The sequence below is a fragment of the Sorex araneus genome, chromosome 5 (genome assembly GCF_027595985.1).
Source record: "Sorex araneus isolate mSorAra2 chromosome 5, mSorAra2.pri, whole genome shotgun sequence".
Classification (NCBI taxonomy): domain Eukaryota; kingdom Metazoa; phylum Chordata; class Mammalia; order Eulipotyphla; family Soricidae; genus Sorex; species Sorex araneus.
The window spans coordinates 54,846,628-54,872,574 of NC_073306.1; the positions used below are offsets into that span (position 1 = coordinate 54,846,628).

The 25,947-nt window shown below is 44.3% G+C and overlaps 1 protein-coding gene across 9 annotated transcripts in view; it reads left to right on the plus strand.

Annotated features, from left to right (window-relative positions):
* UBR4 (ubiquitin protein ligase E3 component n-recognin 4) overlaps positions 1 to 25,947 on the plus strand; it is a 141,478-nt gene that overhangs the window by 59,617 nt on the left and 55,914 nt on the right. For 2 of the 9 annotated variants that reach the window (XM_055140939.1, XM_055140941.1), the window contains exons 45-64: positions 859 to 1,030; positions 1,382 to 1,583; positions 2,652 to 2,815; positions 3,257 to 3,473; positions 4,317 to 4,533; positions 5,246 to 5,278; positions 6,412 to 6,475; positions 6,902 to 7,036; positions 8,052 to 8,226; positions 8,902 to 8,985; positions 9,078 to 9,218; positions 10,415 to 10,536; positions 11,563 to 11,674; positions 13,685 to 13,815; positions 13,937 to 14,114; positions 14,575 to 14,679; positions 16,161 to 16,298; positions 17,043 to 17,217; positions 24,373 to 24,469; positions 25,126 to 25,233. In XM_055140939.1, coding sequence (XP_054996914.1) covers positions 859 to 1,030; positions 1,382 to 1,583; positions 2,652 to 2,815; positions 3,257 to 3,473; positions 4,317 to 4,533; positions 5,246 to 5,278; positions 6,412 to 6,475; positions 6,902 to 7,036; positions 8,052 to 8,226; positions 8,902 to 8,985; positions 9,078 to 9,218; positions 10,415 to 10,536; positions 11,563 to 11,674; positions 13,685 to 13,815; positions 13,937 to 14,114; positions 14,575 to 14,679; positions 16,161 to 16,298; positions 17,043 to 17,217; positions 24,373 to 24,469; positions 25,126 to 25,233 — 2,770 coding nt within the window. The remainder of the gene's footprint in view (positions 1 to 858; positions 1,031 to 1,381; positions 1,584 to 2,651; positions 2,816 to 3,256; positions 3,474 to 4,316; positions 4,534 to 5,245; positions 5,279 to 6,411; positions 6,476 to 6,901; positions 7,037 to 8,051; positions 8,227 to 8,901; positions 8,986 to 9,077; positions 9,219 to 10,414; positions 10,537 to 11,562; positions 11,675 to 13,684; positions 13,816 to 13,936; positions 14,115 to 14,574; positions 14,680 to 16,160; positions 16,299 to 17,042; positions 17,218 to 24,372; positions 24,470 to 25,125; positions 25,234 to 25,947) is intronic. The other 7 variants (XM_055140942.1, XM_055140940.1, XM_055140946.1 and 4 more) reach the window with 7 other exon arrangements.

Genomic DNA, 25,947 nt, shown 5'->3' on the forward strand with positions numbered 1-25,947 from the left:
CATGCATTCTTGACAGGGTGTCTCTGCATGGTTTATCCTTCACCGTGGATAACCAGAGCCATATAGGTCGAAGCCCTGTCTTACACTGGAGGAAAAGCTGTAGGAAAGGCGGGAAATGTAATTTTAATGTGATATGTGAGTTTTAAAATGGGACTATTAAAGTTTTTCTGATATTTGCCCCGCCAGTGAGTTCTCTTTGTTTTTAAATGTTATCAGTTTCCCCTCCTGGGGAAATTTCTCAGTAAATAAAATGTAGTGGGGTGGCTGGAGCGATAGCATAGCAAAAAGGGCGTTTGCCTTGCACACACCCGATCCGAGCATCCCATATGGTCCTCTGAGCACCGCCAGGAGTAATTCCTCAGTGCAGAGCCAGGAGTAACCCCTGTGCATCGCCAGGTGTGACCCAAAAAGCAAAAATAAATAAATAAATAAAGTGTAGTGGGGCTGAAGTGATAGCACAGCGGGTAGGGTGTTTGCCTTGCACATGGCCGACCCAGGTTCGATTCCCAGCATCCCATCTGGTCCTCTGAGCACTGTCAGGAGTAATTCCTAAGTGCAGAGCCAGGAGTAACCCCTGTGCGATGCCGGGTGTGACCCAAAAAACAAAAAAAAAACAAAAGTAAATAAAACATAGTTTAGAATAAAACTGAGACATGTGGTTAGATAATTGAGTCCTTTACTACTCCCAAGGTTAAATTCTCAGTGAAGATGGGCTTTAGGTGAGGAGAAGAATCATCAGAGGGCCAGGGATTTGGCTTAACAGTAGGGTTCTGGGTTCTACCCCAGGGAAGTGGGTATGGGGAGAAAAAGAATAAAAGAGCTATTCTGTGATGATTGAAGCTAGTTTTCCCTCTATAGTTCCAACGGTGGCAGTAAGACATCTCCTGCCCTTTGCCAATGGTCTGAGGTGATGAACCATCCTGGCTTGGTGTGTTGTGTCCAGCAAACTACGGGTGTGCCGTTGGTGGTTATGGTGAAACCAGACACTTTCCTTATCCAGGAGATTAAGACTCTTCCTGCTAAAGCAAAGGTCAGTGTTAGGTTCTCCCTGTCTTCTGTCATTTGGCTATGCACCTGCTTTATTTTTTATTTTTTGTCTGTTATGTAACAGCAAGTCTCACAATGGAGATGTTACTGGTGCCCGCTTGAGCAAATCAATGAACAACGGGATGACAGTGCTATAGTGCTTTACCTGTTATGTCACTTTGCCAGCTGATTCAGTGCTGAGAGGTCTAAAGGACTTCAGCTGCTTTCTTTAGATGGGCTGGCTTTGCCTTCCTTTTGCACTGACATCCCTGACGGACATGAGCCCAGTTGCTTCTCTAACTCTCCGTAGCTGTAGGTGTGGGAACTGTCATTAATCTGTGTGCTCTGTTCCTAGATCCAAGACATGGTTGCTATTAGGCACACGGCCTGCAATGAGCAGCAGCGCACGACCATGATCTTGCTGTGTGAGGACGGCAGCCTGCGAATCTACATGGCCAATGTGGAGAACACCTCCTACTGGCTGCAGCCCTCCCTGCAGCCCAGCAGCGTCATCAGCATCATGAAGCCCGTGCGGAAGCGCAAAGCAGCTGCCATCAGTAAGGCCCGCCTCGGCAGCCGGGGGGGGGGGGTGGGGGGAGCGGCACTTCACTGTCTTTGTGTTTCAGATTTATTTTCTTGAGGTGGTATGGTTTGCCTTAGTTTCTGTATTACTGTTTTATGCTTGCAGTGTCGACCATGGCCTGTGCCCAGTGTAAATGACCCTTCACCACCAGCCTTCCCAGCCCGCTGTGTTGGGGAACAGTGGGCTCACATGTTTTATAGGGAGAGAAAGCTGATTTCCCAAAGGCAGGGCCGAGGTTCCTGTCACAATGTTTTGTAGCTTTTAGAGACACGTTGTACAGATGGCAGGCATTGTTTCCTTGGATCTTTGGGGGGTAATTTTCTCTGTTTAGGGAGAATGGCTCATCTGACATGGAGGATCAGGAAGGGCCTGACTGAGGAGTAGATTCCTTTGTTTGGTTCCTCTTCACGTTGGAAAATCAAGAGCCTATCTTTGCTCTCAGAGCTGGAAGTCTCAAGACTTCCAGGATTCTTGGGGAATGAGAGTTGAACTTAGGATGGTTCATTCTCAGTACAAGGCATTGCAGAGGTCATCACAGTCCCCTAAATTTATTGTAGAGTTTATGTTTGAGATAATAGTTTAGTTCATTCTTCTGTAACTTCTGCTATTTGCTTGTTTTTGTTTTGGGGCCACACCCAGCTGTGCTACTGGCTGTGCACTCAGGAATTACTCCTGGAAGTGCTTGGGAGACCTCATGAGATTCTGGGTATTGAACCCAGGTGGGCCACACCTGCTGTATTATCGCTTTGGGCCCTCTACTGTTTATTTTAAACATCTGAGAGGTCTGGTTGTTACAAACTGTACTTAGTACTGATACTCGTTCTTTGTCTTGTGAGGTCATGTTGTGGTTAGGGATAATGACTAATGAGTAGGTAGCCACAGGTTACTTACTGATGCAAAAATCATAATCCAAGTTTGCCTCGAAAAGTTTGGGTATGTGAATGTGAGTTGCCCGGGAGGGAGTTTAGCTGTGGAATGGGCGAGGAGGTAAGAAGGACCGCATTTAGTATCTTCTCTGACAATCCGCTCCTGCTGTCCATAGCAACCCGCACGTCTAGTCAAGTGACCTTCCCTATTGACTTCTTTGAACACAACCAGCAGCTGACAGATGTGGAATTTGGTGGGAATGACCTCCTGCAGGTCTACAATGCACAACAGATAAAGCACCGGCTGAATTCTACTGGCATGTATGTGGCTAACACCAAGGTGAGGACTGCCGTGAGTTGAGTTCAGTTTCTGGAAAAACTCACATGGTGTGGTTTAAGAACACAGCTCCTTTCATAAAACAAGAGGAGCCTGTTGGAACTATATACGCTTTAGTCCTTGACCCTTGATTTTAGCTGAAAGGTCACTGGAAGGGATTCATATTCTCAGGCAGAAGCGCCCCTGTTCCAACATTATTAGCAAGGTTACTGTGTGGAGAGCGGCAGGAGGGTAGGTAGTGCTGGAGAAGGAGGAAGCCTGACAATTACGGGTATCTTCCCTGCCTTGTTCCTCTATTCTTGGAAATCAGAGTCATTACTGGTGAAATTGAAAGGCAAGGGTCTTGTTTAGGAACACATATGGGGACACTGGGAAGAAGGATTAAAATTGTGCTGTTAAGAGCTTGTATGCATTTCTTCCTATGTGTGCCTTTCCTCCTTTCAGCCTGGCGGCTTCACCATTGAGATCAGTAACAACAACAGCACCATGGTGATGACAGGCATGCGGATCCAGATTGGGACTCAGGCCATCGAACGGGCCCCATCATATATTGAGATCTTTGGCAGAACAATGCAGCTAAACCTGAGCCGCTCGCGCTGGTTTGACTTTCCCTTCACCAGAGAAGAAGCCCTGCAGGCTGATAAGAAACTTAACCTCTTTAGTAAGTCCCCAGCCCCTGACACAGTCTCTGTCCACATCAGGATTGTAACTTTCCTGGCTCTCTAGTATCTGAAAACCCAAATGCTAGAGCTGTAGTATTTGCTCTGCTGGTTTCTGCTGCTGTAGAACTTGGAACTTCATTTGAGATAGAAAAGAAAGTGACAGGGAAGGGTCACAGTTGAAAACGGGTGAAAATAGGCAGAACTCTGTTGTAGTGTTCACCCCTGTAGGGTTGGGTCTTCCTGGTGGGGCTGCCTGCGCGTCCAGGCAAAGCGGACACCTCTCTGGACATACGCAGTCCAGGGCTTTTGTGCAGTACACAAGAGGGCCTCGTGGTACAGTCACTGAGAGCTGGACCATAGTGCCGCACCTGGTGGAAAACGGAATCCTCAGCCTTGGTAAGGCTGCCATCTTCGCTACCGTCCACTGCCCGCCAGTCTGCTATGCTTTCTCCTCGTAATACTTGCTGTCGGTGTGACCAGCAGTACTCTGTGTTTTGAACGAAAGGGGTGCTGATAGACCCATGTGAGTCAGGTGGGGTGCAGTGCTGAGGGTGCCAGAGGGCCTCCCATGATATCAAGGGACTCTTCTGAGTAATAACTTCTCAAGATTAGTAACAAGCACAGCGCCGTGTTGATGCCTTCATAGGCTTTTGGTCATGGTCACTGTTTCTGCACATCACAGCATCTGGACAAGAGGAAAGTGCTGAAGTCTCGGGAGTCTCTCCACGGCTGGTACCCACGGGCTTTGCTGCATGCCCATACTAGTCTGGTCTTTTTCTGGAGGTAGTGCTGCTGGTTCTTTCATGAATGTGCTTCCTAAAGGCTTCTCTTGCTTATTGCAGTCGGGGCCTCTGTGGATCCAGCGGGTGTCACCATGATTGATGCTGTAAAAATTTATGGCAAGACTAAGGAGCAGTTTGGCTGGCCTGATGAGCCCCCAGAAGAGTTTCCTTCTGCGTCCGTCAGCAACATCTGTCCTTCAAACTTGAGCCAGAGCAATGGTACTGGAGATACTGATTCAGCCGCTCCTGCTACCACCAGTGGAACTGTCTTGGAGAGGTACTGGCGCCGGTGGGGCTTGGCTTCAGTTCTCGCTATTTTCCACTCTCCTTTGAGAGAACCAGCCACTAATAACTGCCCCTAGTCTAGTTTGTGATTTTCACGTTTGTCACACTTGAGGTTTTCTCCATAGTCTGAAAGTGTGCTCCAGTTGTCTGCTCCAGGCTCTGCGCTGGGGCTTCCGTGATTTCTCTTAATGCTCAGAGAACCTTTGGAGTGGCCAGAGGCTACTGACCAGGTGTTACTATAGTTTCGGATCAAGTCTTACCAACAGTTAAAGGGAAATTCTTCCTGTTCTGATTTCATCATCTTTCTCTGCAGCAGCTACTTCTGTGGTAATGACACTGCTGGCAAGATGCTATCTGCGGCATCTTGCGGCAGTGTTCAGAGCCTCCTACGGCTCCCTCCAGTGGCCTTCTTCAGCATTGCGCTTGGCTTCTTTGTGCTAGGTAGCTGCTGGTTTGCCGTGGTAGATGAAGTAACTCATAATGTAAGATGTTGTGTTTCTTACATTGTAAATCATAAGAATAGCCTGGCTTGGAATCACTGCCTACAACTAGCAGCCTTCCCATCTCCCTTCTCTCTCTCTGTCTCTCTCTCTGTCTTTGTCTCTCTCTCTCTGTTCTTATAGTTTGCTTAGGATGTGTTTCCAGGTTTCTCTGAGCTTCACATTTTTTTCCTTTTTTTTTTTCTCCTTTGCTTCTCCCCCAAGTTCTGAAACTGAGTCCCTAACCAAGCTGGACCGGTTAGTATGCACTCTTTTTCTTTTCTCTGCACGAGTGAGTGTGTGTCAGAGAGCAGTGTAACCAATGGCGTGGCTTGGTGTGGCTTCTGTTTTGTGGAAGAGTCCTGCTTTCTGTTCTGCTCATGTGCATGGCCGCAGAGCTATCCTGTGTAAAAGTGGAGTCTGCAGAGGGCTGTACGTGTGCGCTTGGTGTTGGCCGTTTCAGACTCTTTGCTTTCTCTTCCTTACGCCATTCCTTTCTGCTCCTTCTCTGTAGTGAATGAGAGGGGTGTGGGGGCAGTGGGAGTGGGCACACTGAAAAGCACTAGCATCTGGAAAGCTTGTTCTGAGCAGTGTTGTTTTATGCCTTAGGTCCCTCTTTACTGCTTTCCTCCACCCCGTGACCTTTTCTTCCCAGCTACCTTCTCGGTGTTTCCCTTTTTTGTCCAGAGCTTCAGCCTGTCAGTATGATGGTGTACCAGAACACACTTACAAGAATAAGCCCCAGGGAGCATTGTATTTGGCGCCCTTCAACAGTGGGTGTCTCCTTCCTATCCTAAAAGAAAATTGCTTCATTTCCTAAAGGTGCTTTATGGTACCCCTTGAATGTTGGCGATTGGCATGTACCTGATAATCCGGTTTGTTCTCTTCCCCTTATGTAGGGACTCGTAGTAAGTGCCTTTGTGCATTTTCTCAGAGGTGTAAGTAAAGTACAGCTTTAACCTTCCCTGTCTAAGAAGTTGACTTTAACCTCTCCCTTTGTGTGCCTTTGCCTACTTACTGATCTCTGGGCACCTGGACTTGGGTTCCATTGCATCAAGGCTGTTAAGCCCAACTCCGTGATCCCTGCCACAGGCAGCCGAAAGAAGCACGTTTATCCTCTTTGAGAAGGAACAGCCCTGTCTTTGAATTACGGATTATGAGTGCTGCCTCGGGTTGATCTCCAAGTCGGAGCCAGGTTTTCTTCTGGCCTGTAACACAGGGAAACGATATGCATGGTGCCTGTGGCACGTCTTATTGTGCTTTGATTTTTGTATTTGGCACTCATTAGCTGTCCCCAAGGTCTTCCTGACTAGAGTTTACGCCGGCTAAAGCACCAGGCAGAGAGAAGGGTTGTTGTTGCTGTACTCAAGCCAGCTTTTCTGTCTCCCTAGGCTAGTTGTGAGTTCCTTAGAAGCCCTGGAAAGCTGCTTTGCTGTTGGCCCAATCATCGAGAAGGCAAGTACCTTTTCAAAGCGCATAGAGCTTTCTGAAGAGGCTGGAAGTCAGTGGAGTCGACAGGGACCCTGAGGTGTCTCAGCTAAAGAACATTAGTAGCATAATCTAGATGGCAAAGAAACACCCACTTGTCATCAGTTTTAAAACTTTATGGCCTACTTTTAGGGAAACCCATATTAATAATGTTTTATGGCACCAGATGAATGTTGGTAATGTTATAAACAGATGAATGTTAGACTTGCTCTCTGCCCTGTTACAGTAGGGAGGATTATAACTTCAGAAATGTCTGTTTTGTTCTTTGTGACTCATGGAGTATAACCTCGACCCGGAGCCTTGGCGGGAGGTAGGGGGAGGGTAGAACAGAGTGTGGATTGTCCATCTACATGGACCCCGGGGTCAGTGGTAACTGTGCTGTCTTTGCAATAGGAGAGAAACAAGAATGCGGCACAGGAGCTGGCCACCCTTCTGCTCTCCCTGCCAGCGCCTGCTAGTGTCCAGCAGCAGTCCAAGAGCCTTCTGGCCAGCCTGCACACCAGCCGCTCAGCCTATCACAGCCACAAGGTAACCGCTCCCTCTCAGGGAAGCCGTCTGGAGAAGTGGCAGTTGTGGTACTAACAAGTAAGAGCATGTACAAGTGTGGTGGGGGAAGGAAAGCCTGGAGCTTAAACTCCCGCTATTTAAAGTGTATCCTGAGAGAGGAGTGCTCGTCATTTCTCAGAACTGCGGACAAGCTAACAGGCCACTGCTTTTTTGTTCGTTTTGCCAGCCTAAGAGGCTATATAAGATGTAAGGAGAAGGGGAGATGTTCGTGCATGGGTGACTTCTCAGAGGAAAAGACCAAGAAGAGGAGTTTCTTTGCTTTGGAGCTCAGTATTGCTGACACATCAGGACTGAAGCCGGGGACAGCCCGACACCCATGCTTGCTTGTGAGGAAATTGTTGAGAATTCTGAAGGCAAAATCTAGGGAGAGAGGGAGTCCCACCTAAATGGTGAAAGGCATCTGAAGGTGATAGGTTGAGGGCAAGTCCCATTGATGGGAAATGTCAGTTCAGGTCCACGAGGAGTAATCTGACCAAATGCTGTGGATCACTTTTGTTCCTCCGTTGCAGAGAATTGAGAAATGTGAAATTAACCTGCTGAACCTCTCAAGGAAAGACCTGTTTGGAGACACAACTTTTGGTTGATAGGAATGTACAAAGAAATGGTTTTATTATAGCAAAGTATATTGCAGTTCTGGGAGATGGGGTGGTTTCTAATTTTTCTGTCAGACTTCGATAGTGATGTTAAGGCTTTTGATTTCCATACGCATATACACAAAAATTTAATGTCCATCAGCTGATAGATTTGCTCGAGGTAGTTGGTATGATTAGCCTGTCCTCTTCTCTCTCTCTCTCTCTGTCCTCTTCTCTCTCTCTCTCTCTCTCTCTCTCTTTCTCTCTCTCTCTCTCTCTCTCTCTCTCTCTCTCTCCCTCTCTCTCTCTCAGTCGTGTTCCTGACAAACAGTCAGCTGCCTTCCTCTTTGTTACTGGACACAGCCCTTGCTTTTGGCTCACCTTCTGTGATCCTTTTGTTACAGGATCAGGCTTTGCTGAGCAAAGCTGTGCAGTGTCTCAACGCATCCAGCACAGAAGGCAAGGACCTGGACCCTGAGGTCTTCCAGAGGCTGGTGATCACAGCTCGTTCCATTGCCATCATGCGCCCTAACAACCTTGTCCATTTTACGGAGTCAAAACTGCCTCAGATGGAAACAGGTGAACTTGGCCTATGTGGCTATGGTCCTGAAATCTGCTCTGTGCGCCTTCTGTGCATCCTCTTCCTGTTCTCCCTGACCTCAGCTGACTTCATGCTCTCGCACACAGATTTCTCTCTTGGTTTTTATACTTTCTGGAACTTTCGATATGAGAGTTACAGTATTTTAAATAGCCTTTGCCGTCCTTACCCTTGAATTATTGTTGAGTTATTTAGTGCTCTGAACATCACCCTTGAATTATTGTTGAGTTATTTAGTGCTCTGAACATCAGACATAATCTCTCTCTGAAGTTACTACCTTTTATAGTCTTTGAGGTGAAGTTAAATTTGGGCCCTGGTACGAGCTGTTCTCTTGCCAGTATTTTAGTATGTATAGTGACTTTTCTCTGTGCTTGATCCTATTTCTTCATCTCATGTGGATGCTACACTCATTTTGCCTTTACTAATACAGTCCATTGGTGCCGTCTCCGCTCTCTGTTACTTGCATGCTTCCCTGTGCTATCATCATCCTGTTCCTCCTTCCAGTATCATAACTCCCTAAAATTCTCAGACGTTCCCCTGGTCTTTAGACGTGAACATTTGGACCTGAGATCTTTTAAATCTGTGGCAAAGATCCTGAATGCTCCCTTTTACTTAACTCTAACCTACCAATGTTTTCTGTGATATTCCTTTCCCAGACTGTTTTTTTCCTAGATGTGCCTGCTGGAGTCTAGGGATAGTTGGCATATTGATTGGGGCCCCACTTGAAACTCCCTCCCCAGGCAAGCTTCCTTGACCTGAGTTATTAACCTTAAAACAAATTAACTTCCATCTCAGATTTACCGTTGTTAATAATTTTCTTTGTCCTGCTTAGAAGGAGTGGATGAGGGGAGAGATCCTCAGAAGCAGTTGGAAGGAGACTGCTGTAGTTTTATCACCCAGCTGGTGAACCACTTCTGGAAACTCCATGCCTCCAAACCCAAGAATGCGTTCTTGGCACCTGCCTGCCTGCCAGGTATCACCATGTTACAAAGGACACTTAAATCTTGATACACAAGTGAAGCCTTGTGGAAATTCTGTCTTTGAGCAGATCAGACCCTTGGGCTGTAGCCTTCATCGTTCATTTCTTACAGAATAGGGCCGTGGAAGTTTGTGAGATCAGGATACTTTTCCTGATATAAGAAGAGAAGTGGGATTCCTGTCCTCGTGGAAGTTTGTGAGATCAGGATACTTTTCCTGATATAAGAAGAGAAGTGGGATTCCTGTCCTCTGTCTCTTCATGTGGGGTTGCATATTTCACGTAAAGATACTTATTTGTGCATGTCCTTAGTGGTGGTGTATGTATGATTGTTTTGGAAAATCTTTGAAGACTTCATCAAAGGCAGTTCAAAAGGTAAAGGCTAAGCTTTAGCCTTGTGAATTGTTTAAGTTACTGCTGTCTTTGGCATCTGACTCTCACATTTCCAAGGTTTTTAGGTGAAACAGTGAGATCCGAATAGCAGTCTAGAAAAGCAGAACTTCTTGTGTTCAGCGGTTACTTGGACAGTAAACCTCAGAGGCATGTCTAGGTCATACTTATCATTACCTAAGGTTTGGGGATAGTAGGAACATCTCAACTGTGTTTTGGTTTGGGGACACACCTGGCAGTGCTCAGTGGCTATTCCTGTCTTGGTACTTGGAGGTCACTCCTAGCTTAATGCTCAGAAGTCACTTCTAGTGATGCTGGGGATTATGTGGGGCCAGGGATCAAACCCCGACCACCGCATGCATGGCACGTGCTGTAGCACACTGAGCTCTCTCTCTCTGGCTCTGCCCTGCCTTTTTGTTGTTGCTAGCGAGACACACCTTAGGGTCTTGCAGTGCCAGGGATAGAACCCAGGACGTCATACATGTATGTCATACGTTTCTACCATTTGACTCACATCCTTAAATCTCTGACCCTGCCTTTTGAGATTCACAGAGAAGAGCCAACTACTTGTTTCTCATGTAGGATAGATGGAGAAACTACTAAGGGAAAGTTGGAAACTGGGAAAATTTTAGTAAATAATGCCAAAAATCTAGTTTCTATGTGTATTTTGCCTTATTTTGTCTCTGTGTGTCTTTTTTGTTAGCTTGACCTTTATGTGAGGGTTGTTACTATTAGATTCATTTGTAGTTTCTATTAGATTCTCAGATAGTTGGAGTTTTTAATCTCATGTTTTTCTTCTTCAGGACTCACACACATTGAAGCTACTGTCAATGCTCTGGTAGACATTATTCATGGCTACTGTACGTGTGAACTTGACTGTATTAATACAGCATCCAAGATCTACATGCAGATGCTCTTGTGTCCTGTACGTATCATTACAACCCGGAAGTTTCTTACTAGCCTGTGGTGTCCTGGAAAAAAAATTATTTTGTTAAGTTCATAAGCTAATTAACTAAACTTAAAGGAATGTAATTAGGGGCAGTGTGTGTGTGTCTGTGTGTGTGTGTCTGTGTCTGTGTCTGTGTGTGTATGGAGGTGAGAAGAGATACTACAACAGGTAGAGCGCTTGCTCTGTGTATAGCTGGATCCCTGAGTGCAGAGCCAGGAGTAAGCCCTGAGCATACTGAGTGTGGCTCAAAAATGCAAAATAAAATGTAAATCAGAAGAATGTAATGGGAAGTAAGCATTTTGAATCAGTAAGAGCTTTAAAGTTTTATTCTGCGTGAGAAAGATTTGGAGAGGGGATAGACTTTATCTTTTTTATTTAGAACTGAACCCATAGGAAACTAATCAACCATTGATTAAATATATGTATATCAGCAAAATTTTTGTCTTCGAGCCACACCCAGTGGTGTTTGCAGGCTACTCCAGGTGCAGTGCTCAGTACCCAGTAGTGTTCAGTAGACCAAGTGAGGCCAGGTGTTGAGCCTGGGGCTTCACACGTGAGCTCCAGCCTTTAAGCTATTTCTCCAGCACCTCATCAAGGTAATTTTTCAGTTACACTGTTACAGGACCAAGTGTGAGAAGTAATGCTTTTTCAAACACAGAGCTAAGATGAACCTAGTGATTAAAAAAAAAAAAAACATAATTTATCTGTAGAAATCCAATACCACCTCAGAGCCAATCACCTGCTCTGCCAATCTGTTACCAGGAATGGGTAGAAATATTTAGTGACTCTGTCTTACTGTGGTAGGTCAGGAAGGGGGTGACTGTTTGCCACCTAAGATTAGGTAAGCCTTCACATGAATGTCAATGATTACTGGGATGGCACCTAAGATTAGGTAAGCCTTCACATGAATGTCAGTGATTGACCAAAAAAGAAAAGAATTTTATTTTATAGTGTCAAGGATAGTGCAAAATCTAAGGATGACAGCTTCCTTTCCCACCTCAGGATCCTGCTGTGAGCTTCTCTTGTAAACAAGCTATAATTCGAGTTCTAAGACCCAGGAATAAGCGAAGACATGTGACATTGCCTTCATCCCCCCGAAGCAACACTCCAATGGGTAATGTTTGTATGTGTGTGTGCACAGGTGTGGAATTCCTTTCCTTGGGTGCAGGTGTGTGTTGGGATGAAGTTGCTGCAAAAGTTAGAGCTTTAGAATGTGCTGGCCTTGTCCAGCAGATTAGATTATATGTCTTTTGCTTCACTCTGTCTTACTCAAGTAGGAATCAGAGGCAGCTTATAAAAATGCATAGAGTAAATAGAATAAAATCAGAGTCATGGAAAATAAAATTATAATAATTACTCAAGTCCTTGGGTTCAGAGAACCAAGAATCTCTGGGTTCTGCATGGTTATTCCTATATTTGGCTGAAAGCTTCCTAAGGACTATGGCAAAATTCATCCAAAAGAAAATAGTGACTGAAAACAAAACAAAATATTTTCTAGGCAAAAGAAACTTCCTGCCTCAAAAACTATTCATTATCAGTTTCATTGCCTAAGTGATAGTAATCTCAATGGGTTTTTTTTGTTTCTTTGGTTGGTTTTTCTTTTTGGGTCACACCCAGCGATGCATAGGGGTTGCTCCTGGCTCTGCACTCAGGAATTACCCCTGGTGGTGCTCAGGGGACCATATGGGATGCTGGCAATCGAACCTGGGTCAGCCGCGTGCAAGGCAAATGCTCTACCCGCTGTGCTATCCCTCCAGCCCCCTCAGTGGTTTTAATGGGCAAGTTTTTTCAGTAAATTTCGTAAGTATTTTTCCTCATGACATACTTCTACTGTCTGTTGCAAATCAAGGATATAACAGGGTTATATACATACACACATGTATTGGTTTGGGAGCCATACCTGATGATGCTCAGGGTTTACTCTAGGCTCTGTACTTGTGAATCGCTTATGGTAGTACTCAGGGATTATATGCAGTGCAGGGGATGGGGTTGAACTGGGTTGGCCATATGCAAGGCAAGTGGCCCACCTGCTTTATAGAATCTCTTGCCCCAAAGGCATAACAGTTCTACAAAGGATTTAATTATTAGCATTGTAAATGTAACTCTGGTAACTTGATTCAAAAGTAAATTTCCTCTGAAACTCCCTTGTGATTTAAAATTTTGTACTATATAAGGAGTTAAAAGAATATGTAAAAATAAATTGACTAATTATAGTCAGCTCATTAATACATAGGCATAGTTGATATGAAATCATCAATGAAATATTTTGCATTAAATTTTGTTTTGTGCTGGCTTCAAAATCCATGGTGTAGTTTATACATTATACATTTCCATTTGGAATGAGCCTCATCTGAAAGACTCGGGAGCATTATGTGGCTAGTGATTACTGTAAAATGATAGTGCATACGTAGAGAAAATATATGTAACTTCTTGTCTCCTTGATAGTCTTCCTTGGATATTTGTCTTATCTAACAATATTCTGAGGAGTTAGGCCCCGTTGTTGGCCTCTTTTCTCTGGTGAGAAGATGGTGTATGTTTCTAATTAAGCCTGTATTCATACCCATTGAGTAGAGTAAGGCCTTCTTTTGACTGGTGTCTAATGTGATTTCTCCCTTATCAGAAGGCCTGGTTCGTTCACAACCAAGCCAGCCTGAGAATACCTTGGTTTTCACTGTAGTTTTGGTTTTTATTTATTTTTTTTCTCACCGTAATTATGTACTGTGAAAAATGTTACTGACCCTGTTATTTTGGAAAAAACCATGACAGATCTCAGAAAAAAATAGCGGTTATTTTCCTGTTTGTCTAAGGTTTCCTGGGAGTCGATCAGAGCTTGAGGGGCCTATAGGTCTTTCCCTCTCTGCTTTAGGGAAATCCTTTTGGAATCTAGAGACTTCTCTCCCGTCATTTGGAAAACTTTTCCTGAGGGGGATAAGCAGTCACTGCCAGCCTCATTTTCTCAGCCCTGCTCTGTTCAGAAACGAGAGAACATGGCCTCCCTGGAGTTTGCCTCTAAAGCAGAGGGTACTGGCTGATAGCTTGTCTTGGGTGTTTGTTCTTACCTGACTTGCCACACTACATACTGAGGGAGGAGTACCTTCAGGTGACTGGGGTTTCTTTGACTCAGGAGACAAGGATGATGATGACGATGACGATGCAGATGAGAAAATGCAGTCATCAGGAATCCCAAATGGTGGTCACATCCGTCAGGAGAGCCAGGAACAGAGTGAGGTGGACCATGGAGATTTTGAGATGGTGGTGAGTCTGAGCCTGTAGCAGGAGAGGGCCGGAGTCTCCATGCTCTCCTCTAGCTCTTGTTCAGGGAACTTCCCAAAGCTGCCATTTACCATAGGTCACTGACAGAGCTTTCTCTCTGCAGTCTGAGTCGATGGTCCTGGAGACAGCTGAAAATGTCAACAATGGCAACCCCTCTCCCCTGGAGGCCCTGCTGGCAGGCGCAGAAGGGTTTCCCCCCATGCTGGACATCCCACCTGATGCAGATGACGAGACCATGGTCGAACTAGCCATTGCCCTGAGCCTGCAGCAGGACCAACAAGGTAGAAGGCCATGCCAGAAACACAGTGGCCCTTTGGCCATGCACAGGAAAGAGGGTTTGGAGTTACTGATATCCAGCTGACTTAACTTGTCCCCAGATTTGGGGAGAGGTTGATCTGGGTGACAGCTGTGCAGAGATACAGGTGGAGAGTGAGAGGGATCATGGGATTTTCAGTCTGGGAGCCAATTTCATAGTTTCTGTTAGTTTTTGGGATTATTTTCCCCAGAACCTGTTAGATTCCTCCATTCTATGCCTTGTCTGAGCTGAAACCTTGTCTGAAACCTTCCACCATCGCTGTAACCAAGCTTGGTGGGTGGACAGCAGTGGCTGTTGACTAACCTCTAGGCTAGCAAGAGTCACATGCTGGTGATTTTAGATTCCTGAGGGCAGCAGGTGGCCAAAGCAGCTCTGTGGATGGGGTCTGGAGGGGATACTGTGCTCACTCTCCACTTGTTTCCCAGGCAGCAGCAGCAGTGCCCTGGGCCTGCAGAGCCTGGGACTGTCCGGCCAGGCACCCAGCTCTTCCTCTCTGGACGCAGGGACCCTCTCTGACACCACAGCATCAGGTAACTGTCCACAGCAAGAAGCACGGCTCAGGGCTGCAGGACCCTCAGGCCTGTTTCCGATGCTGTGAGATTGTAACGGGCAGCTGCTTTGACAGACCATTCTGGACTTCCTGCTTCTGCCTTTGCTTTAGAAGTCTGGGTGTGGAAGACATAGTGATGCAGCTTGGCTAAGGCACTCATGGCTCTGCTTTCCTGCGCTTCGCATGCTGCCTGGCTTCAGCTAATTCTCCGAGGAAAGGCCAAGAGAGCAGCATGCTGTTGTTCAGGTAGAGAGAAGGCTTATGCAGTAGCTCGTAGGGTGTTTCACCAACTACTACATTTTAGACCGTATTCAAAGAGAGTCAAGGGAGAAAAGCTAATAACTTTTAACATTTGCTCGTTTGCAAATAAAAGTGAAGTTGCCAGAGGCGGAGTCAATGTTCAGGTCAGAGATCTGTGAGCTAGGAGGTGGGGATTTTGTAGACCATACAAATGAATAGAAAAACTCCAGACCTCATTTTTTTTACGTACAGTCTTCTTTATGATTCTGATTAGAAAAAATATTCCAGAGTGGACAATTGAACCAAATGGTGGAGGATGGAATATCTGATAATCACTAGGAAGGCAACTCTTGCATAACTTAAGGGTTGATTTCCAGACTTCCTTGTGTTTGTTCTTTCCTTTGGGGAGTTTTGTCCCTGACACATAAGTGAGGGAGAAAGTGGCATCGCTTCTCACTTGCCATGGCTTTTTGCTTTTTCGGCCTTTTTAGTTGCTGTCATTTCAGGCTTGGAGGTCGCTGTTGTGCTGTGCCAGTCGTGTTCCCACTGTGCTCTGTGGCTGTCTTGGCTTTCCTCCCCCATGTTTCTCATCCAGCATTTCCTCCTGTCTCAGCTCAGCCCTGATCCTGGATGCTGTGGCTGTCTCTGGGGAATTTCCTTGCTTCATGATTAGCACCTGATGAGGATGATTAGGAGGTGTGAAATTTTCTAGTGGGCTTCTATCTGGATCACCTGATTAAAAACACAAATAAGGTTCATTGAAGAGCTCAAGAAAAATGATTTCCTAATAGTGACAAATTGATCGTGGGAGAATCTTACTAAATTTCAAGAGTTCTGTACTTTGAATGGTCATCCCCGTTTTCTGATCTCAGCAGGTGTCAGTAACACCTAGACAATGGTGTCCACCAAGCGTTTCAGCTAGAATACTGAGCGTCCATGTCACAGATTCATACTGAATCTCTGTACTGTTTTCCTTGCTCTGTAGTACATCAGCGAAGGAAATGCCCAGTGAACTGGGTTTTTACTTCTGTCTTAAGTACTGTTTGCAATGCACTGTGTATAGTGTTTGTTCTTATTAGTGATTAACCAGCAAAGCAAATCTTTCCCTTTTTTCTTTGATGACAGGATTTATAAACTGCATTTGTCGTCTGCATTATATGGTTTGATGCTTTCACCCCAAGGAGGGGTTTTTACCTGTAACAGCTCTCGTTACTCTCTCAGCTCCAGCCTCAGATGATGAGGGCAGCACAGCAGCAACTGATGGTTCTACCCTCCGGACCTCTCCTGCTGACCATGGTGGGAGTGTGGGCTCAGAGAGCGGGGGAAGTGCAGTGGACTCGGTGGCTGGCGAGCACAGTGGTAATGTGGCTGGGGTCCCAATCTTCTTGGGCAGAGGGTGGGGGTAGTATTGGAAGCCTTGCCTGGGCCCTGGGATTGGTTTCAGCAGAGAGAAGTTTCAGGAGCTCATTGGAAGTCGTAGGGAATTAAGTGATCGTGCTGGAGCTTCAGATGTTGTATGAGGTTAATGTTGAAGTATTTTATAGTAGGCTTTTCATTATCTGTTAGTGGAAAACAGTGATAGGCATAATCCTAATTCATGATGAGTTTGAAACAATCACGGTATTACCCTGAAATCCATCATGCTGTGGCTTTGATTCCTCTGTTGAGGGAAAATATTTATCGGCCCAGCCTGTTGTTACTGGTCCATTATGCTAATCTTGCAGACTATCTTCATAGTCTCCTAGCTTATATGGTAGGCTCTAGGCTGAGAAGCATGACAGACCCTGCAAATCAGTCAGTGGTTAAAATTGTTTATGGAGATTATGAGGAGCTGATAATTTCTAGGTTCCCGTTAGTAAAGATTGTTCTGGTAGGTGAATCTTGTATCCTGTAGAAGGATGAGTGGCTGCCATGAAAGTGACTTAGCGTAGTGCTGGGGGCCAAAATCTTGACTGGGGGCCAATCCTTATTTCGCTTCACGTAGAATAAAAAAAATGCCTAAAGCTACCATTTAACTGTTACTGACTTTAGAATCGTTAGATTCCATGCTTGCTTTGTGAATTGATTGGGTTTTTTTTTTTTTTTTCCATCATTTCTCTCCAGTATCTGGCCGGAGTAGTGCTTATGGTGATACCACAGCAGAGGGACATCCAGCTGGACCAGGAAGTGTCAGCTCAAGCACTGGTGCAATCAGCACCACCACCGGCCACCAAGAAGGAGATGGCTCCGAGGGAGAAGGCGAAGGGGAAGGGGAAGGAGATGTCCACGCTAGCAACAGGTCAGGATCCAGTCAGGTTCTGAGACTGTCCTATGCGAAAGTATATTGTTTTGTTTTGTTTGGGGGCCACACCTGGCAGTACTCACGGCTTATTCCTGGCTCTGAGCTCTGGGATTATTCCTGGTGGGCTGGGGGACAGTATACAGTACCAAGGATCAAGCCCAGTTTGGCAACATGCCAGCAAACAGCCTGCCCACTGTTCTATAGTTCTGGCCCCATTTTTTAAAAATTTTAACTTTTTTTTTTTTGTCTTTTTGGGTCACACCCGGCCATGCTCAGAAGTTATTCCTGACTCTGCACTCAGGAATTACTCCCCTGGCAATGCTCAGGGGAGCATTGCCATATGGGATGTCGGGGATTGAACCCTGGGTGGGCCGTGTGCCAGGCAAACACCCTACCCACTGCACTATTGCTCTGGCGCCATTTTTTTAACTTTTATGGAGAAAACATTCAAATGCCTTTTTCCTCCCCTTCTTCCCCTTCCGGAAGTCCTAGTTTTTTTGGCACATAACCTCATTACTCAAATCTTTTGCTTCATTATTACCCATTAACTTATTTTGTAGCATTATCATTGTAAATAGCACTGTACAAAGCTTCATGGTAATATTTACTAAATATATACTAGAAATTTCTCCCTGCAGTGAACATCTGAAATGTGGCAATGCACTTGACAAAATTTGTCTATAAAATCCATATATAAAAGTAATCTATAAAATCCATTTTCAACTTCAAAAAATTCTGGTGGTGTTTAGAAATGGACTGATAGAGTAAATATATTTTTAAAATGTGTTTTTTACCAAGAAGTGACTCAAAAAATAAAAAGGAGGAAGAAAAACATAATATGTTTGTGGGTGAGAGAAATGGTATAGAAGTTAAGACACTTGCTTGCCTTGCCATGTCACTGGCACCCACTCAATCCTTGGCACCATAATGGTCCCCTGACCCCCTCGTGGAATGACCCCTGAGCCAGGAGTAAGCCCTGAGCAGCAATGCTGGGTGTGGTCTGAAAGACATAGGGGAAGAGAGTATGTGTGCATGCACGTGTACACAATTGTCATAAAATATTAAATTTATTGAGGCTCACAGGATTACATGAATGCCAAAATAATAGATCGTGTGTTTATGTATACATTTGTGATAATGTTAAATTCCTTGAGGCTCATAAGTATCACATTGGTGTTGATATAATAAATCAGCATTTTGAACAGAAAGATTTCTATTAAGAATAAAAGAAAAAAATAGAATAAAAGGTCACTTGGAACAGAACAGCGGCATTTTCAGAGAGCATCAAAAACTATTCCTTGTATGCTTTGTGTTTTCCTGCTTCAACTGACTTGTCTCTTGGACACCTCTTTGATGAAGATGTCCTCTGGCTCAGCTGGTGGTGTTTTGTGGAGTTTGCTTTTTAGCTTCTTAACATAAGTGGATTTTCTACTTAAATCTTTTCTCCCCTCTCAGTATGATTTCGGAGTTAAATCCATGTGTTTAGATATAATGTGGTCTCTTAGGTTTTATTTTTAAATTTACTTACTTTTTTTTCTTTTGGTTTTTGGGCCACACTGGTGATGCTCAGAGTTACTCCTGGCTTTGCACTCAGAAATCACTACTGTCGGTACTTGGGGAACCATCAGGGGTGCCAAGATCGAACCTAGTTTGGTTATGTGTAAAGCTAATGCCTTAGCCACTGCACTGTCTCCCCAGCGCCTGTTTAAGACTCTTTTCATCTCGTTTCCCTATGCTTTAATTGAAATAGTTAAGTATTTTTATATTTGATACTCTTGAATTTATGTCTGTCGTATACTTTGTGCTTCTAATTCATTAGTTCTGTTCATTTCTGTGCTTTTATTTTGTGTTGATTGGCTACTTTATAAAGTTTTTACTTCTCAGCTCTTAAGTTTAGATGTTATTCACTCTTTTAACTTTTTAGTGGTTTTACCCATTGTGTCAGTGGGCATACACAGCTAATACAATATGAAGTTAGTAAATCATTTTTTTCTTAGAAGATTATTTCTCCCTTTTTGTTTGTTTGGGAGCCACATCCAGTTGTGCGCAGGGTTTATTCCTGGCTCCGCACTCAGGAATCACTCTTGGAAGACCTCAGGGGCCCATGTGGGGGTGCTGGGGACTGAAAGTTCCTGACCCACTATACTGTCTCTTCAGCCCTAAGCTAATATTTTTATGTCTTTCTATTTATTTATTTGTTTGTTTGTTTGTTTGTTTGTTTTTTGGGTTACACCTGGCGACGCACAAGGGTAACTCCTGGCTCATACATTCAGGAATTACCCCTGGTGGTGCTCAGGGGACCATATGGGATGCTGGGAACCTGGGTCAGCCGCATATAAGGCAAACGCACTATGCACTGTGCTATCACTCCAGCCCCTTATTTTTATGTCTTAATTGGGGTTGGAGGTTGTTGGCTACATCTGGCAGTGCTCAGGACTCATTTCTGGCAGTGCTCAATGTACCATAAGGGGTGCCGGGAAGCAATGAGCACCTTACCTCCTGTAATGTTCTTTATTCACTCTTTTGGCTTTGTTTGTAGTTGGTGTATGTGTGTGTGTAGGGGGGTTTGAAAGGAATGTTTGTTGATTTGGGGGCTGGACCTGGTTGTACTCAGGCTTAACTTCTGGGATCACTTTTGGTGGGCTCAGGGAAGCATTTATGTGCCTTACCTGCTATGCTGTCTCTCTGGCCCCTGTAATTTTGTATTGCTTCTCTTGCACCTCATCTCTTCCTAATTCCTATTCATTGTAATCCACACACAGCTAGCCTAATTATTCGGGTTTCAAAAACAAGGATGTGTATGTATATACATATATATATGTGTGTGTGTGTGTGTATATATATATACACACACACACACACACACATATATATATATACACACACACACACACTGGATCGATAGCACAGCAGGTAGGGCATTTTCTTTACTCGTGGCCGACCGGGTTCAATTCCTCCATCCCTCTCAGAGAACCCAGCAGCTACCAAGAGTATCCCGCCCACACAGCAGAGCCTGGCAAGTTCCCCGTGGAATATTCAATATGCCAAAACAGTAACAACAAGTCTCACAATGGAGACATTACTAGTGCCTGCTTGAGCATATCGATGAACAGTGGGACGACAGTTTTTTATATATATATATATAAATATGTATATGTATATATATAAACCTTTGCTTCATAAATATTTAGCATATATGTATTTTATATATAATGATTGTACATATTTATAGGATCATGCCTGCAGTGCTCAGAGGCCATTCCTGGCTTTTTGCTCAGGGTGATCTTATGATCTTGGCAGTGCCTGGGGGACCAGTGTGCAGTGCTGATGGTTGAACTGGGCTTAGCGGCAAACTAGGCAAGCTCCCCCTGTTTTAATCTTTCTGGTCCTGCCCTCCACTCCCAGTGTGCAGGTCACTATATTTGATAAGAACCTTTATTTAGCTCAGTCTTTTGTTTTTTAGAATGGCAACATTTATTCAAATAAGGCTGTGCTATTATTAAAATTTCATCATTTGGAAAGTATTCTCAATCCTTGTTCGGATATGAAATAAGTGAAATTGTGCCTAAAGGATATGGTATATTGGGGCCGGAGAGATAGCACAGTGGATAGGGCGTTTGCCTTTCACATGGCCTACCCGGGTTCTATCCCCGGCATCCCATATGGTCCCCCAAGCACCACCAGTAGTAATTCCTGAGTGCAGAGCATCGCTGAGTGTGGCCCAAAAAGAAAAGAAAGAAAAAGATATGGTATATGGCTTCTTACAAACGTCCTTTTATAAATAAGCTGAAGCAGGAGCAATTAACTAATGATGAAAAGGAATCCACTACTTCCCTTTTGCCACACCAGCTGCTATTGGTGGGCTACCCCCAGTGGTGTTATGGGGTCCCTTCAGTGGGCCTGATGTGGTATTGGGGATCAGACCTAGCACTCTGCATGCCAAGAATGCACTTGAGCCCTTTGAGGTGTCTCCCCAGACTCAGAAATACATTCTTTAGGCAGGGGAAGTGCTGGATTGTGGCCATGCCTAGCAATGCTTGGGGGTACTTCTAGCTCTGCTTAGGGGTGACCCTGAGTGACAGTGCATGGGGAGTTATATGTGGTGCTGGGATTCAAAATGGAGTCATTTTGCATGCAGGGCAAGTTCCTTAACCCCCATACTATCTCTCTAGCCCTGAAATACATTCTTAATCTGTTTAAAATTTTATGTCCCAGGAGACTGTCACCAAATTATTGATAAGATCCTAATTAATTTTCATTTGGTTACCTTGAATTCACTTTTTTACTAGAGATCAGAGAACATGTTTAGTACAGAATTCTAGCTATTCATCTGCAGATGAGGTAAACTAGATAAACAGAGTAGATGAGGAAAATTGTTCCAGTATGCAAAGGGTGGTGTAAAATTGGATTTTATAGTATAGTAAAGAAAATTATGTAGGGGAAAGGTTTGAAAGGGTAACACAGTGGCTGACTTTCCTAAGAAATTGATAGAAAATGAAGTGGGGCAAAGAATTAGGTTACTCTGCAACTGATTGATGTGCAGTCCCATTAGGGCTGTAGTAGAACAAGCCATAATTGAAAGATTAGTTTGTTCCCCCACAAACAGATAGCTAAGGCAATCTTTGGGAAAAAAGAAGATGAGTGGCATCAACTTCCCCAACTTCAAACTCTACTACAAAGTAATTAAAACAGCATGGTATTGGGCTAGGAACAGACCTGCAGACCAATGGAACAGAGTTGAATATCCTGTCACAGACCCCCAAGTATATGGCCACTTAATCTTTGACAGAGGAGCAAGAAATGTGAAGTGGAACAAGGAAAGCCTCTTCAACAAGTGGTGCTGGGAAAACTGGATAGCTACCTGCAAAAAAATGAACTCTGACCTCTGTCTAATGCCAGGCACAAAAGTCAAATCAAAGTGGATTAGAGACCTCAATATCAGACATGAATCTGTAAGGTACATAGAGGAAAATGTAGGCAGAACCCTCCATGACATTGAAGCTAAAAGCATCTTTAATGATGAAACAGCACTGACCATGCAAGTGGAAGCAAACATAAACAAATGGGACTGTGTCAAACTAAAAAACTTCTGCACTTTCAAAGAAACAGTGACCAAAATACAGAAAGCCCACAGAATGGGAAAGAATATTTACCCAATATCCATCTGATAAGGGATTAATATCCAGGATATACAAGACACTAGTAGAATTGTACAAGAAAAAAACCTCCAACCCCATCAAAAAATGGGGAGGAGAAATGAACAGAAGTTTCCTCAAAAAAAAAAAAAGAAAAAAAAATATATATATGGCTAAAAGGCACATGAAAAAATGCTCCACATCGCTAGTCATCAGGGAGAAGCGAATAAAAGCAACAGTGAGATACCATCTCACACCACAGAGACTGGCACACATTCAAAAGAATAGAGCAGCCAGTGCTGGCATGGATGGGAGGGAAAAGGGATGCTCTTTCTTATTGGTGGGAAAGCCAACTTGTCCAGCCTTTCTGGAATACAATATGGACAGTCCTTCAGAAACTAGAAATTGAGCTTCCATATGACCCCGCAATATCACTTCTGGGACTATATCCCGAGGATGCAAAAAAGCACAGTAGAAATGATATCTGTACCTATATATTCATTGCAGCACTGTTCACAATAGCCAAAATCTGGAAACAACCCAAGTGCCCTAGAACAGATGACTGGTTAAAGAAACTTTGGTACATCTACACAATGGAATACTATGCAGCTGTTGGGAGAGATTAAGTCATGAAATTTGCTTATAAATGGATAGACATGGAGAGTATCATGCTAAGTGAAATGACTCAGAAAGAGAGGGACAGACATAGAAGGACTGCACTCATTTGTGGAGTATAGAATAACATCACATGAGGCTGACACCTAAGGACGGTAGATACAAGGGCCAGGAGGATTGCCCTATAGCTGGAAGCCTGCTTCATGAGCAAAGGGGAGAAGACAGATGGAATAAGAGAAGGGATCACTAAGAAAATGATGGCTGGAGGAACCAGTTGGGATGGAAGATGTATGCTGAAAGTAGATAATGGACCAAACATGACCTCTCAGTGTCTGTGTTGCAAGCCATAATGCCAAAAAGTAGAGAGACAGTAGGGGGAATATTGTCTGCCTTGGAGGCAGGGGGAGGGTGGGAAAGGGGGGGTATACCGGGGATATTGGTGGTGGGGAATGTGCACTGGTGGAGGGGTGGGTGTTTGATCATTGTGTGACTGTAACCCAAACATGAAAGCTTGTAACTATCTCACGGTGATTCAATAAAATTGAAAAAAAAAAAAAGACAACTTTATTTAGAATGAGTAAATCAAATTGCCTGAGAAATATTAAAATTTCCCTATTCCTAGGTTTTCTGTGCCATCAGTTGGTTTGGAATTGTTTACCTCCCTTTCAGCCTATATTATGCGTCCTTTCATGTAGCTGCTATAACCAGTCGCCACAGCTTTAGTTTTCCCTTCTTCTCTTCCCACTGTTGATACAGTTGTGAAGACCTGTTCACAGACATGCTTGGAGGTGGTGCTTGCAAATTCTGTTGTGTTCGCTGAGGTCTTACTTCTTTCAATTGCAGGTGCTGGCACACATGCTGGCGGCGGGAGGGTGGGAGGGTGTCACACTAGCATTAGCTGCCAAAGTGCTCGTGCAGTGCTAGTCATCGTACTGGCTGGGGGTTGCAGTCCTGGCCTCAGAGTCTATGCATATGCATTATTTTAATTGTGGTGATTTTTGGTGGGGGGGTGCTCCACTTCATTGTAGCTAAAGTATTGGATAACAGAGCTAACAGATACAGAGAAGCAGAGTTGCTGGGATTCTGCTTAATGCATGTGGCAGCACCAGAGATTGAGCTCATGGCGACTGTTGCTTACAAGGCAAGCATTGTAGCCACTGAGTCATCTGTCAGCCCCTGTGGCTTCTTTTCAGTCGCCTGGAGCCAGGGATTGAACCCAGGGCCTCACACATGTAAGGCAAAGTACCCTGCTGCTAAACTGCATTCCCACAGCCCCTGTAACAGTTTTAAAATGCTAGTGTTGTTCCTAGGCTCCTTGTTGACCTTGGTGCCAGGTGGAAAGAACTGTTTTCTCGGAGTTGGAATTTGAACTAGCTCATGTTTCCTGTACTTGGCCTTTTAGGCTGCACATGGTCCGTCTGATGCTGTTGGAGAGACTGCTGCAGACCTTGCCCCAGTTACGAAATGTTGGAGGTGTCCGTGCCATCCCATACATGCAGGTACCCCTCAGATCCTTGGGTCTGTTGTATTAGCGTTGGACCATTCCGGAAGCACGCCCACATTTCTTCTTCAGAGGCTCTGCAAGACTTTCTTTGTAATTGGGTCGGAGAATAATGAGATGTAGTTTTGAATTGCAGGTCACAGCCCTTCGTTTTATAGATGAGGGGACTGAGAGGCAAAGTTTATTTTAATGTCCATAGTCTTCCAAGCTAGTTATTGACAGAACACGAATGAAAACCTATTCCAGATAGTATTAGTCTATAATGCCTATGTACTGGCTTTGGAATGAGATCCAGTACTGTTTTTTCCATCATCTACTTTCCTTTTATTCAGAAATGTTCTTTTTAATTCTTAGCAAATAGCCAAGTCTTAAGCCACTTGGTTGGAAATACTGTAGGTTGGTCCATTGGTTTTCTAAGTTTTTTGCAAATTATTTTGTAACACCAAGTGGTACATGTGGCAAGTACCAAAATTTGAATTTTGACTCTGGAAACTTAAACTTGGAGGCTTAGAAACTTTTCATGGATTATATTAGTTATGATTGACAAGGAAGCCAGGAATTGGGATTAGGATTTCTTCTGAAACAGTTTTTATGTTTAGGTAGTTAGTCATTAGGGATTAAAAGAATTCAGATTTTATCTCTATTGCTTTCCAGGTCATTCTTATGCTCACAACAGATTTGGATGGAGAAGATGAGAAAGACAAGGGGGCCCTGGACAACCTACTTTCCCAGCTTATTGCTGAGCTGGGCATGGATAAAAAGGTAACATTTGAATGTCTCATGATGCGAAAGGCAGATTGGTTGCACTGTTTCGCTCCTCTTTTAGAGGAACCTCTCCTGGCTTTGGGATGCAAGAGTAACCATTTACTGAGGATTTCAGTTCTGTTAATTCAACACAAGTGATTTTGGTGAGCCAGAGAAATGGTATAGGGTTAAGGCACATGCCTTTAATGCAGCTAACCCTTTTCAGTCCCTGGCACCACACAGTGCTCTAAACACCATCAGATATGGCCACTAAGCACCACTAGAGGTGACTCAGGCACAAACATCCCCAGGACCTGTTGACTGAGAACCACTGGGAGGGGCCTTCAGGTCTCCTGAATGCCACTTGGGAGCTCCCACCCCACAGTGTGCCCCCTACACTCCCCCCCATCCCCAGCAAATGAAAAATGTTTTTTATGTAACTGTCTTAGGTCAGATTTAATTTGGATCTGAACATAAGTGAGGAACAGGACAAAAGTACAGAAGTACCTGCCCTGTTGAACTTTTTCTAGCTGTATGGATAAAAACATGAAATTAGTTGTCTGTCTCTTGATTTGGCTTCCTCGGTGTATTAGTCTTTAGATAATCTAGACATAAGTATCGGAGCTTGTTTTGTATCTGATTCCATCTAAGAAACATGTATTTAGTTATGATAGGCTGGGGGGAATCTTACTTAGTTATTGCCTCCAAGTTAAAATGTGAGCTCTGCTTCTG